Genomic DNA, 15,266 nt, shown 5'->3' on the forward strand with positions numbered 1-15,266 from the left:
ATGGTTTGAGGCCACACATGCGCATTCTGCACGAAACAGACCACTCCAAGGCAGCACGTGAGCTCCATATGCATAAGTGTGCGCATGCGCAAATGAATGATTCACTCCATGAGCAGTGGCGCAGTAGGTAGTGCTGTCGCCTCACAGCAAGAAGGTCACTGGTTCGAGCCTCGGCTGGGTCAGTTGGCGTTTCTGTGTGGAGTTTGCATGTTCTCCCTGTGTACGTGTGGATTTCCTTCGGGTTTCCCCAACAGTCCAAACACATGGTGAATTGGGTAGGCTAAGTTGAGTGATGTGTGAATGAGTGTGTGTGGATGTTTCCTAGAAATGGGTTACAGCTGGAAGGGCACCCGGTGAGTGAAACATGTGCTGGATAAGTTGGCGGTTCATTCCGCTGTGGCGATCCCAGTTTAATAAAGGGACTAAGCCGAAAAGAAAATGAATGAATGAATGAAAGAATCGTGCCTTCACTACACTTCACATGGAGGAACATGCAGTGCCAGTGTTGTATCGAAATCTCACTCCCCGGATAAATCTGACTCCCCCTCGCGTGCACGCATGTCACACAGCGCCTGCAGCTGTCACAGCGGTTTATTAGAAACCTTTTACCGATCATTTCTTCCCCAACTGACAGCAAGAACGAACACAGAAGCCTTGCCAAATTGACAAACACCACCTGAATGTGTTCAACACAATTAAAAACGCCAAAACGGGACGAATTTACACCGCGAAAGTGAAAGCAGCTCATATTCACTGAGTTCAGTATTTATTACACGACGGTCTCTTCTTTACGTTTACATTATAACACGTTCAGCTCTGCGTTCTGCTCTGTTTGCATTCATATGCTTAAGCAGCATTTCATCACAGCACAAACTATTTCGTTCTCATTTCTATAGTCTGTTCGCTTTCATCTCCTTATTTAATACTTAGTAAGACAAGTTCAGTCAAAACAAAAGAAAAGTGCAGGATTTTCTACATGCAGTGAAAGACTTCTCTTTAGATTTATTTAGACATGTGCACTGTTTAATAAATGTGCACAATACACACATGTAAATGAGTAACTAATAAAACATACACAGCTGATTTAACTGTGGGATACAGGATTACTTATAGCAACACTGTAATTGTGACATAAAATACTGTGTGTTTCATATTTACATTCATATTTACATTACATACATTGTTGTGTTACTATTTAGGTGTGTCGTTTTTTGCTCTGACGGTGTAGCTCTGTTTTCTATAGTTGTTTACTTTGTTATTTGCACAGTAGAGCTGTGTATAGTGTTAAGCAGGAGAAAAACCTGTACTGTATTTATTTATCAGAGATTTTGTGCAGCTCTTATTGTTTAGTGCTGCTGTTTATTTGTAAACGGGGAGGGAAACCTCTGTGTTTGAATTATATTTTGCTCAATAAATGTTTAATGAAGGCTTTAACTCTCAAGTATAATACTGAATATATATCGTATACCGTCATTCCTCCTACAAATACCGGGATATGATATTTTGCTCATATCTCCTAGTGCTAAGTGCTAACCGCTAAGCCACCGTGAGGCCTTCCAAGCTCCAGCACACTACATATTTACTACGGTATCTGCGGATTGTCGTGTGGAGGAATGTTTTGTCGAGCGGACGCTAACAAGCTGCGAGTAAATGATCAAATCCAACAGGAGATCATAGTTCATCCAGGAGAAAACTCCACTCACAGTGCACACGCTCATTATCATGTGTTTACATTCTGTGTGTGTGTGTGTGTGTGTGTGTGTCGTGTCAGCAGAAATGCAAATCACTCCTACACAACGTCGAGTTTAAACTTAGACTCTCCTCTGATTCTCTCTGTCTGTAAACAAGTTTTCTCTCAGTATATACTGCTAAACACACACACACACACACACACACACACACACACACACACACACTGATGACCCAGTTTGCAAACATTTACTCAAGTACTGGATTTATTGAATGAGAAAAGAGTCCTTCATACACACACTTATACACACACACACACACACACACACACACACACACACACACACACACGCAGGAGATGTTTTGTCTTGAACCATAATCACGGATGTGTTTGGATGACTCTTATCCACTGCCTCCGGGTTTCAGATGAATCCAGAGCTGCTTTAATGAGACCAGCAGAAAACACAGACAGACAAACAAACATACACACTCCTCTGGAAATTAGTTTATGAAACTTCACTTATAACTAAACTTCACTAAGTGAGCTCAGTCTTTGGAGAGCAGCTGCTGCCGACTGCTCAATCCGAGGTACCCGCCTCGCCGTCACGGGAGTTTTTTGCACACGCCAGCGTGACGTCAGAGCGAGGCGAAGGCAACTCGGACACATTTCTAACCGTCATGCATGTTACGGTGATCACCCCTGATGGATTCTGCGCAGAGTTTGGCCAGCTCAAACGAGCCTGTTTTGTGCTGTCCGTCACTGTACTTTAGCGCATGCGGGTCAGTTTAGGATCATGATCTGTTCACACTGCAAATCTGATATGGGCCACAACAGCCATGCAGAAACATCAGATGTGAGAAACAATCTGATTTGAGCTCTAAGCCTGGCAGTGTGAACGTAGCCTCAGATGGCATCTTTGATCGTTCACCCTGATTTCTCAACCTGTCGGCGAGTCAAACTCGGGGCTAAAATCATAGTGTGTGTTGTGCAGTGACAGAGGAACACAAAACACCAACACACACACTCCCCAGCCATCCTAACTCAGTGTTTCCCAACCCTGTTCCTGGAGGCACACCAACAGTACATATTTTGGATGTCTCCCTTATCTGACCCATTAACTTCAGGTGTTGGAGTCTCTTCTGATGTTCTGCTGAGTTGATTCAGGTGTGTTTGATTAGGGAGAGGTTGAAAATGTGTACTGTTGGTGTGCCTTCAGGAACAGGGTTGGGAAACACTGTCCTAACTGACATTTAATGCAAAGCAGGAAACGTGGGGTCAGTTTTAGTTTGTTTTTGTTTGGTATTTTGGACAGGAGTGTGCTGTAAACAATAATCCAGATTATTAAAATGAGTTATTACTGTGTTCGCTTTATACAAGCGAGACGGTAAACAAACCAATCACATCTCACTTCAACATTTACTAGTGAATGACTACTTATATTGAGTGTGTGTGTGTGTGTGTGTGTGTGTGTGTGTGTGTGTGTGTGTGTGTGTGTGTGTGTGTGTGTAGAGAACTCAAAACACCACAGACACCCTGCAGAACGTCACGGGCAGAAACATGACTGACTTCCTGCTCAAGACCTACCAGAAATCAGGGAAAATACGGTAACAGCACACACACACGCGCACACATCGATATACAGACATACACACATGAATGCACATGCTTACACAGACGCACATTACAAACATAAACACACACACACACACACACACACACACATCAATATACAGACATACACACATACATACACAGATGCACATGCAAACATCGCCCTAACAAACATAAACACACACACACACACGCATACATACGAATGCACACACACACACACACACTTCACCGCATGTAGTGAATGAAATGTGTTTACAGTATGTTTGTGCATGTGTGTTTTGGTGTTTGCATGTGTGTGTACATGTTTGTTTATTTTTGTGTGTGCGTAGGTATGTGTTTGTGTGTATGTATGTGTCTGTGTGTGTGTGTGTGTATGCACGTATGTGTGTGTGCATGCTTGTGTGAATAAGCATGGGTGTGTTTGTGTATATATGCATGTGTATGTGTATGTGTGTGTGTGTGTATGTGCATATGTGTGTCTGTATAATCGTGTCTGTGTGTGTGTGTGTCTGTATAATCGTGTGCGTGTGCGCAGGTATGGTGGTCTCTCAGTGGGTGGAGTGAACTCTCAGGTGAGGCTGAATGAGTCTGACATCACAGCGCTGGTCTCTGACCTCAGATCAGTCTTCAATGTCTCACAGGTAAGAAACACACCTGAGCACATGCTTTATTATTATACTGTCTGATAGCTATATAATATACAAGTAGATATATATATTGACTATTAAATTCAATTCATATTTCTTTCTATTGGGCTTTTTACAATGTACACTCACCGGCCACTTTATTAGGTACACCTTTCCAACTGCTTGTTAACGCAAATTTCTAATCAGCCAATCACATGGCAGCAGCTCAGTCATTTAGGCATGTAGACATGGTCAAGACGATCTGCTGCAGTTCAAAGTGAGCATCAGAATGGGGAAGAAAGGGGATTTAAGGGACTTTAAACGTGGCATGGTTGTTGCTGCCAGACGAGCTGCTCTGAGTATTTCAGAAACTGCTGATCTACTGGGATTTTCACGCACAACCATCTCTAGGGTGTACAGAGAATGGTCTGACAAAGAGGAAATATCTATCATGGATGTGCAGCAGACAAATCTGCATGATGCTATCATGTCAATATGGAGCAAAATCTCTGAGGAATATTTCCAGTATCTTGTTGAATCTCTGCCATGAAGGATTAAGGCAGTTCTGAAGGCAAAACGGGGTCCAACCCGGTACTAGTAAGGTGTACCTAATAAAGTGGCCGGTGAGTGAGAAGCTAAAACGACACGAAAATGAAAACTGTAGTCTAGATTAACCACATGATCATCACCCTTTCTTTGTGTTCATCATAACAATAAGCGTTTGTTTCATTATAAACAGCTTTTTTTTGTAGTCCTGATGGCGCCAGCATGTGAATTTTTCAATAATAAGCAGCAACCACCTTTTTTGCATTGGCTTCATCCAACAATTTGCCTTATTTGCATTCATGTTTATCAGTTAAGTGTCAAACATGGTGTGAAATCTGCATGTAAATATGCATGAGCGGATGGAGCGCGTGCCGTGATCAAGATGCTTTATTTACGTCAGGCTTTTAAATGGTGTGAAAAATTCCCAGCAGCTCCTCAATTAGCATTTACTTATCAAATATGGAGATCATGTTTTTCCCATTCAATGCTTTAATACTTAGGAAAGAGTATCAGTCGCTCTTCGTAAATTCTGATCACTTTATATTCACTTTTGGTCTTTTGAAGATTAACAAAAGTCAAAATGGTTTAGTATCGCTGCCAAGCATCCTTATAGTACTAAAAGCTGCTTTATCATGCATTGTTATTTAGTGAGGATGCATTATAATGGTTGAAAGCGACGGTAATTAATGTCAGTTATTTATTTTCCTAATAAATAATGTTCTTTTGAGCTTTTGGATTATTGAAGAAACCGGAAGTGTTTCACAGTTTACACAGAAATATAAAGAAGCACTATTTATTAACATTAATATAAAATATTATTGGAGCAAATGCATTGTTTGTGGTGAGAAATTGTTAGTTAATGCGTAAATAAATGTTAACTGATAATAATTCTTTATAGTTATATTTGCTGATAATTTTTTATGTATTTGTTACATTTTTTTTCGCACAAGTACACAAAATACATTTAATTAAATATAATTTATTTATTTTGTTTTGGTTTTGTAATTTTTAAAATTTTGATAAATTTTATATTGTTTTGGTTTGTTTTTATTTCGTATTTTATTTTATTTTGGTTTGTTTTGTATTTTATTTTTCTATTTTAGTTTGGCTTTGTTTGTTTTTTTATAAAAAATATTTATTTATTTATTTATTCATTCATTTATTAAATTTATTTTATTTGGTTTGTTTTTTATGTATTTCTTTTTATTTTTTATAAAATTTTTCTATTTTATTTTGGGGTTTTGGTTTGTTTTTTATTATTTTTAAATTTAATTTACTTTATTTTTTATGTATTTATTGTTATTTTTAATAACATTTTAAATATTTTTTTTCTATTTTATTTTGTTTTTTTTTTATTTATTTAATTTATTATTTATTTGTTTCTTTTGTTTGTAATGTATTTATTTTATTTCATTTAATTTTTTAAAGAAAATTTTTCTTTTTTATTTTTAATTTATTTATTATAATTTTATTTACTTATTTGTTTTGTTTTTTACGTATTAATTATTTTATTTTATTTTTTATTTTATTGTTTAAATTTTTTTGCTTTGTTTTTTGATAATTTTTTTATTAAATTTACTCATTTGTTTTGTTTTTTATGTATTTGTTGTTTAATTTAATTAAATTTTTTTATTCAATATTTCAATTTTATTTTGGTTTGTTTTTTTATAATTTTTCTATTTAATTTTATTTATTAATTCATGAATTTTTGTTATTTTATATATTTATTATTTTATTTTATTATTTTTTATTTTGGTTTGTTATTATTTTTAATTAAATTTATTTATTAATTTGTTTAGTTTTTTAATGTATTTATTATTAAATTAAAATTTTTATCAAATTTTTCAGTTTTATTTAGTTTTCTTGTTTGTTTTTGTTATTTTTTTATTTAATTTATTGTATTTATTTATTTGTTTTGTTTTTTATGTATTTATTATTTTATTTTGTTCTTTTATTGTTATTATTATTATTTTTTAATTTTTCTATTTTATTTTGGTTTGTTTTTTTTATTTTCTTATTTAATTAAATTTATTTTTTTTTATTATTATTTATTTTATTTTAAAAACAGAATTGGGATTGGACCTGAGTAAACAGATCATGTGCAACAGACAGAATAATAAAAAAGTAATAAAGTAATGAAAATAAATAAAACTGTTTTGTTGCATAGACTTTATAGTGTTCTACCTGTACAATCTTAGAACTATCACTGTCTAAAAAAAGCTGGGTTATTATAACCCAATGTTGGGTCAAATTTGGACAAACCCAGTGTTGGGTTAATTTTTCTTAATCAATCATAAATTACACTTTTTTTAGCTCAACAGTTGAGTTAGACTGTATTTGACCCAACGTTGGGTTACAACAACCCAGCATTTCTCAGAGTGTAGAATGATTAGAATAGGGTATTCACAGAATGTTCATCAGCCAATCAGAATCAAGCATTCAACCGGCCTGTTGTATAATTTACACATTTGACAAACAAAGCAGATCAGAGTAATGGAGCTGGGTTTAATCATTAAAGACGTAAAATAACCCAGAAACCAATACAAGTTTGAATCTAAATTTCACGTTATAATTAGCTTTTTTGCTAGCCCAACAGTGCAGATGTTACGGCTAGTTGCATGTCATTATGTTAGCATCACAGTCTCTGAGGGAGAGTGGAGTCTCGTCCGCGCGACTAATAGTGTTTTAATGCTGCTTAGCTCACTGATGGACGACTGTGATGCTAATAGCAGGACGTTAGCACTGTGTCCTCTGCTACCGCTCATTCAGATGGACACGGGAGATGTTCACTCGAGTTCGAGCGAAGGTGATTAGTGTTCATTTACAGTGTCGTCTGGGGAGCAGCTAGCATTAGCATTAGTGTTTGAGATCTATCAGTCTCTATTGGAGTGTGTGTGTGTGTGTGTGTGAATCTCTGACCTCTGTTAATCTCTGGTTCATGAACAAGAGCAGCGGATGCATTTTAATGCTGTTATTTTTGTGTGTTTTTTTGAAGTTGCCAGTCACCGTTTGCATTTCTGATGATTTTAACCTAAATTTGGCAGTCCTCTGAATATTTTCAGTCACACTCTATCATAAGGTTTTATTATTGGTTAATGCATTCACCATACCTGTCAACATTGGGATGTGAAAATAAGGGATATGCCCACCATAATAAGGGATCCCCCCAACCCCCATACCCCCCCCCCTCCTTTTTAAAATCCCCAAATTACTGAATCTGTTCATTTGGAGCGGTTTCATAGTAAATAAACAGTTAAATGGTCAGTAATATGTTTTATTATTATTATTTAGAAAAGAAAAATTAAACAGTATTCATTAGCAGCTAATAAATTAGCAAACAGTTCAGCTTATTAAAATTAAAAGCTATTATAATGAAACAGAATCAAGCTATCAAATCTCATTAGCCGTTTCTTCACTGTATAACCTACACATTCTGATTAAAGAGCAGCGAATGAATCTCTTATTTAGATGTTTGTGTTTTCATTACATTAAATAACAGGTGTCACTTTAAAAATGCACAGATCTAGTGTTATAATGAAAGCTTTCCATTGCTTTCCTAACTGTTTATGCTCATTTAGGGCGAAATTAGTTGTGTTTGAAAAAACCCCACCAAGATTTGACATCTTTAGATATTATTATTATTATTAATTAATTAATTAATATTAATATTAATATTAATAATAATTAATATAACACGCATCTGAACCCAGACTTTCACTCTGCTTCAAATCGCGTATGCAGAATCAGTTTGGGAAACAGCCTCTATTTATCACTATGGAGCGCGTCAGCTGACAGTCACGCACCGCTATATGACTGTATTGAGGATTTCACAGCAGGGCGAAAATTTCTGACTTCAACTAAATGTTTGCATCAGTAGTTTGTTATAATCTCAGTCTGCATGTCTGTAAATATAAACCTTTTTCTTAGAATGCAAAATTACCCATTATGCTTTGCGTGTACGCGTAAGGAGGATGCTAAGAACTTCCGGTCGCCAGCTTGATGCTTATAAACAGTCTCATTCCGACCGCTTAGAAACGATAGTTTTAATCTGTTTTACTTGCTTTTAACGTCTTTGAACTAATCCTGCTGTCGATCAGCGCCACCTGCTGGACTGATCATATAATAGGAAAGAAAAACAACGTTTGGAGTCATTTACCCTTACCGTCAGACGGCATCTTGTGCCATTTAAATGAAGCAGCGTCATCACTAAAGTGATCGTTTTCCCTTTGATCCAAATATATAACCAACCCAAACAAATATAATTCACCAAAGTGTTTGACACACACAGTTATTGTCCCCCTGACACACTGATTGAAAGACTGGCACAAAGTGAAAATAGTGGCGTTTTGATATGACAGAAAAACACACACCATGGTAAATACTACACAACACGAACTGAATTAAACATAAACAGCTCCCGATTAGAATCAACAAGCAGATCAGCCAGCAGAGTCTCAGTAAAGCACTTTTATTATTTGGAAATGGCATGACTTAACGTCAAATGTTAAGTTTCATGTCAGTAATATGGTTTGCTCAGTAATATGGTGTGTGTGTATTGATGAGCTGCTGAGCACAGTATAACAGCTGACAGGTTGGGAACACTGACGCTGTATTTCAGCATCTGATCTGACGGCAGACGCTGAGATAGTAGAAAGTTTTTCTCTCGCGCTTGAAACACATCTGACAGAAGTATAACGTCTCTAACGCACATCTTTCGAAGTCAAGGTTGTGGACCACAAAAACACTCTGTAAGCCACTAAAAACGGCATTGACAACCATTTTCTGATCAAGATTAACCAGTTGGGTTGGCGCCAATAGCCTAGTGGTTAAGTGCGCTGACATATAGCACCATAGTGCTCACGGCGACCTGAGTTCGATTCCAGGCTCGAGGTCCTTTGCCGACCCTTCCCCTCTTTCTGCTCCCAATAATTTCCTGTCTGTAACTTCCACTGTCCTGTACATTAAAGGTGAAAAACTCCTAAAAATAATTAGAAAAACAAACAAAAAAAGATTAATCAGTTGTAAATGGAAGTTATCAGCATTCTACCGGAAGATGCCGGTCACTATGGCGGCCTCCATGCAGATACTGGAAGTAATAAAGTCTCGGTACTTGCTCTGCTATAATCAGAGCAGCAGCAGCTTAGCAGATTTACTCCATCAAGACCAAACACATCATCTTTGTTATTTACATATTCATTACCATACTAAATCTCTTCATTGATTGAAAAGGAGTTTTAGCATGCCGAGACAGAGTTACATGTTGCATCGTAGCATAATTATGAGGCAATAATTGGTCGTGTTATCATGTAGAAGGTGCCAGTGCAGAAAAGTAATATTGTTGTATTTGGGGTTCAATATTACTCGCGCAGATGCAGAAATAAGCGTTCTCCTCGAAGATCTGACATTCAACCTCCTATTCTTTCTCTTTCTGCAGTTTAATCAGTCTGAGGATATTTTCCAGGCCATCCGGCTGTTTCTGTTAGAGTTGGGCACCAGAGACAATATGAAGGTAAGAAATCATCAACACAGGCTCAATGGAAAACATGACGCACGTTTGACTGGAGTATGTCGGTAAAATGGGGTGACGAGGACGCTTAGTGGTTAGCACTGTGGCCTCATAGCAAGAAGGTCGCTGGTTCAAGTCCCGGCTGGGTCAGTTGGCGTTTCTGTGTGGAGTTTGCATGTTCTCCCCATGTTGGCGTGGGTTTCCTCCGGGTGCTCCGGTTTCCCCCACAGTCCAAACACATGCGCTATAGGGGAATTGATGAACTAAATTAGCTGTAGTTTGTGTGTATGCATGTGAGAGTGTATGGGTGCTTCCCACTAATGGGTTGCAGCTGGAAGGGACTAAGCTAAAGGGAAATGAATGAGTATGACGACGTCTAATTTTGTTTCCTTTTCACACTAATGATATATGCAATATAGCATATTATTGACTAATAAAGGATTGTTTCATTCATTTATTCATTTTCTTTCCGGCGGAGTCCCTTTATTAATCTGGGGTCACCACAGGGGAATGAACCGCCAACTTGTCCAGCATATGTTTCACACAGTGGATGCCCTTCCAGCCGCAACCCATCTCTGGGAGTGGATCGTTTCATTTTCAAGGATTTATTTCGATTCGCACAGCGCCCTCTAGTGGATTTGTCATCTGAAACGTACAACCAAATGTACCCAGAGCAATGTCTTTATGAATAATGTATGTTTTACATGTAATGTCCTTTATTTCTGTGCTGCTCCATACAGTAATACAATCATACAGCTTCACTGCCTGCAAATCCAGGCAATATTTATAATGTCATATTTTTGTGTGTGTGTGTGTGTGTGTGTGTTTCCACATGGGTGTGTGTTGTATTTGTGTATGTCTCTATGTGTGCCTGTGTGCGCATACATGTGTCTCTCTTTGTGTGTTATGGCGTGTTGTCTTGTGTGTTGTTTGTGTGTTGTCGTTTGTTTTATTTTACTATGTGGTGTCTCTTTGTGCGTGTCCATGTGCGTGTGTTTGTGTACTGTATGTGTATACATATGTTTGTTGTGCTGTGTGTGTTTTTATATATGTGTTGTATGTGACTGCTGTCCTGTGTGTGTGTTGTTGCATGTATGCATGTTTGTGTTGTCCAATGATTGTGTATTTGTGTTGTGTGTTGCGTGTGGGTGTGTGTGTGCAGGTGTGGTTCTACAATCCGGGCTGGCACTCTCTGGTGTCGTTCCTGAATGTGGCCAGTAACGGCGCTCTGAGAGGGAATCTGCCGGCGGGACGCAGAGCTGACGATTACGGCATCACCACATTCAACCACCCGCTCAACCTGACCAAAGAACAGCTCTCAGCAGCAGCACTGTGAGTCTCAAACTACACAAACACAGCACAGACTTACAAGCACAGCATGGAGGACAGACTCACAACTAGGGCAGTTAGATTTTTCTGATTAATAAGGTATTAGGGGAAAGAACTAAATAAAACTAATTCCTGGTATTATATATGAATACATGTATACTTTCAGAAATGCAAAAGCCACATACCGAGTTTTATTACCACAACAAATTACAACGTTACTGCGATTTACTGTAGTAAGGTTCTAAAACACTATAGAATATACCACAGGAAAAAATGTAGTATATGAACACTTGCTCTAAAATAATATAGTAATTTTTTTATATGGGTGTGGGGTATTGACGTATTAGTCGAAAACTAAAGTGTTGGGTAATTTGTTTATAGTACTATAGTTGTTGTTTGTGTTACCATAGCAACTGTAGAATCACCACAACAGATCAATTACTATAGTCGTTGTTACCTTAGCAACTGTAGAATCACAACTGATCAATAACTATAGTTGTTCTGTTACCATAGCAACTGTACAATCAGCACAACGGATCAACTAATGTAGTTGTTGTGTTAACATAGCAACCATAGAATCACCACAACAGATCAATTACAACAGTATTTGTTTTACCATGTCAACTGTACAATCGGCACAACAGATCAACTACTAAAGGTGTTGTGTTACCATAGCAACTTTGGAATAACTACAACTGATCAACTACTGTAGTTGTGTTACCATAGCAACTGTTCAATCAGCACAATAGATCAACTACTGTAGTTCTTTTGTCCCTAAAGCAACTGTAGAATCGCCGCAGCAGATCAATTACTATAGTTGTTCTGTTAGCAACTGTAGAATCACCACAAAAGATCAATAACTACAGTTTTTGTGTTACCATAACAACTTTAGAATAACTACAACAGATCAATTACTATAGTTGTTCTGTTACCATAGCAACTGTACAATCAACACAACAGATCAACTATCATAGTTCTTGTGTCACCATAGCAACTGTAGAATTGCCACAACAGATCAATTACTACAGTTTTTGTGTTACCATAGCAACCAGAATCGTAGAATCAGAACAACTGATTAATTCAAGCACTTTACATTAGTATTGTTCAAAGGCACTATAGTAATTACTGGAGTATTTTGTCATTTGGGCAGAGACCTCTTTTTTTGAATGATAAGTTCAGCATAGTTGTAATCTTACATTGTGTGTTTTGGTGTTCCAGGGCGTCATCGTCTACAGACGTGGTGGTAGCAATCTGCGTGATCTTCGCTATGTCCTTCATCCCGGCCAGTTTCGTGCTGTTCCTCATCCAGGAGCGTGTCAGTAAAGCCAAACACTTGCAGTTCGTGAGCGGCGTCAATCCCACCATCTACTGGCTCGCCAACTTCGCCTGGGACATGGTACACCAAAAAATAACAAATAAATTAAGTCATGATAACAAGAAAACAACATTCGATATGTAGAGATAATGAGAAAATTAAGTTGTGATAACGAGAAAACAACTTTCAATATGTAGAGATGAGAAAATTAAGTCAAGTTAACGAGAAAACAACTTTCGATATGTAGAGATGAGAAAATTAAGTTGTGATAACGAGAAAACAACTTTCGATATGTAGAGATAATGAGAAAATTAAGTTATGATAACGAGAAAACAACTTTCGATATGTAGAGATAATGAGAAAATTAAGTCGTGATAACGAGAAAACAACTTTCGATATGTAGAGATAATAAGAAAATTAAGTCGTGATAACGAGAAAACAACTTTCGATATGTAGAGATAATGAGAAAATTAAGTTGTGATAACGAGAAAACAGTTTTCGATATGTAGAGATAATGAGAAAATTAAGTTGTGATAACGAGAAAACAACTTTCGATATGTAGAGATAATGAGAAAATTAAGTTGTGATAACGAGAAAACAACTTTCGATATGTAGAGATAATGAGAAAATTAAGTCGTGATAACGAGAAAACAACTTTCGATATGTAGAGATAATGAGAAAATTAAGTTTTGATAACAAGAAAACTTTCAATATGTCAAGATAACGCAAAAATCAATGTCGATGTATCTCAAAAATCAAGTGTTTATAACGTGAAAACTTTCAGTACATCGAGATAACGAGGAAATCAAGTTATAATAACAAGGAAACAACTTTCGATATGTCAAGATGATGAGAAAATTAAGTCATGATAACGAGAAAACTACTTTCTATGTGTCGAGATAATGGAAAAAAATCAAGTCGTGATAATAAAATAAACAGCTTTCGATATGTCGAGATAACAAAATTAAGTTGTGATAACAAGAAAACAGCCTTCTATATGTCATGATAACGAGAATACAACTTTCAATATGTCAACATAACAATAAAATTAAGTCAAGATAACGAGAATACAACTTTCGATATGTCAAGATAGCAAAGAAATCAAGTTGTAATAACAAGAAAACAACTTTTGATATGTCTGATCATGTGAATTCAACTTTCGAAATGTCAAAATAAACTAATAATTAAGTCATGATAATGAGAAATCAACTTTCGATATGTCGAGATCAAATAAAATTAAGTTGTGATGACAAGAAAACAGCTTTTGATGTGTTGAGATGAGAAAATTAAGTTGTGATGACAAGAAAACAGCTTTTGATGTCTCGAGATGAGAAAATTAAGTTGTGATGACAAGAAAACAGCTTTTGATGTGTCGAGATGAGAAAATTAAGTTGCGATAACGAGTAATCAAAACTCAATGTCAAAATAACAAAAAATTGTATTGTGATCATGAGAAAACAAGAAAGAAAGATATAATAACGCATGGCCTCTGAGCACTTCCATACTGTCCCGAGAGAGACGGATGAGCACTAAAAAGAGGAGCTGAGATAGCTAATTAAAACTCGATTAAAACTCCATCAATTCAGCGCTGAAAACGCTTCACAGGCTCCGCTGGTCCGGGCAGAAATGCACATTACAGTCTCAGAGAGAGACGAATAACCTCCGCTAATAACTCACGCATTAATCAATTAGTGTCAGAGGAGATAAAACGAGGTTGGCAACATCTTTAGCATGTTTTTTTAAAAACACACGTCTAATAATAAAACACAGCAAACTAAAATAATGCAAAAACATTTTCATTTATGTTTGTTCCATTGTTTTTTTTATTTTGACCCCATAAAAGATGTTTTTTGATCCACAAATGGGTTGGATAGTGATGTTTACTTGCATGCAGAATTTCATATATAATTTCATATATTTCAATAATAATAATATATTATTTATCATAAAATGAAATAATAATTTTTAAATAAAATTGTATTTTAGTATATTTTAATTCTGAAATTATCTGATTGCAATTAGCTCCATTTTGCTGTACATGACCTAAAATAATAATAATAATAATAATAATAATAAAAATAATAATAATAATAATAATAATAGTAATAATAATAATAGTAATAATAATAATAATAGTTAAAAAAGTAAAAATAATAATAATAATAGTAGTAATAATAATAATAATAATAATAATAATAGTAATAATAATAATAATAATAATAATAATAATAATAATAATAGTAATTATAATAATAATAATAATAATAATAATAATAATAATAGTAATAATAATAATAATAATAATAAAAATAATAATAGTAATAATAATAATAATAATAATAATAATAATCATCATAATCATAATAATAGTAATAATAATAATAATAATAATAATAATAATAATAATAATAATAGTAATAATAATAATAATAGTTAAAAAAGTAAAAATAATAATAATAATAATAATAATAATAATAATAGTAAAAAAAGTAATAATAATAATAATGATAATATTTTTGTTATTTAACATAAAATATGTTTTTAATGAAATTATAAATTGCTAAAATATAATTCTGAAGTTATCTGATCACAATGAGCTCCTTGTTTGCTGTACATAATCAGAAAAATAATAATAATAAT

At 35.4% G+C, this 15,266-nt stretch overlaps 1 protein-coding gene across 1 annotated transcript in view; it reads left to right on the forward strand.

Moving 5' to 3' along the window:
• LOC130232528 (phospholipid-transporting ATPase ABCA1-like) overlaps positions 1-15,266 on the forward strand; it is a 182,828-nt gene that overhangs the window by 143,684 nt on the left and 23,878 nt on the right. Inside the window, 5 exon segments of the mRNA XM_056462478.1 lie at positions 3,200-3,294; positions 3,840-3,945; positions 9,911-9,985; positions 11,145-11,314; positions 12,530-12,707. Of these exon segments, the coding sequence (XP_056318453.1) occupies positions 3,200-3,294; positions 3,840-3,945; positions 9,911-9,985; positions 11,145-11,314; positions 12,530-12,707 (624 nt within the window).

Source organism: Danio aesculapii, chromosome 7 (assembly GCF_903798145.1).
Source record: "Danio aesculapii chromosome 7, fDanAes4.1, whole genome shotgun sequence".
Classification (NCBI taxonomy): domain Eukaryota; kingdom Metazoa; phylum Chordata; class Actinopteri; order Cypriniformes; family Danionidae; genus Danio; species Danio aesculapii.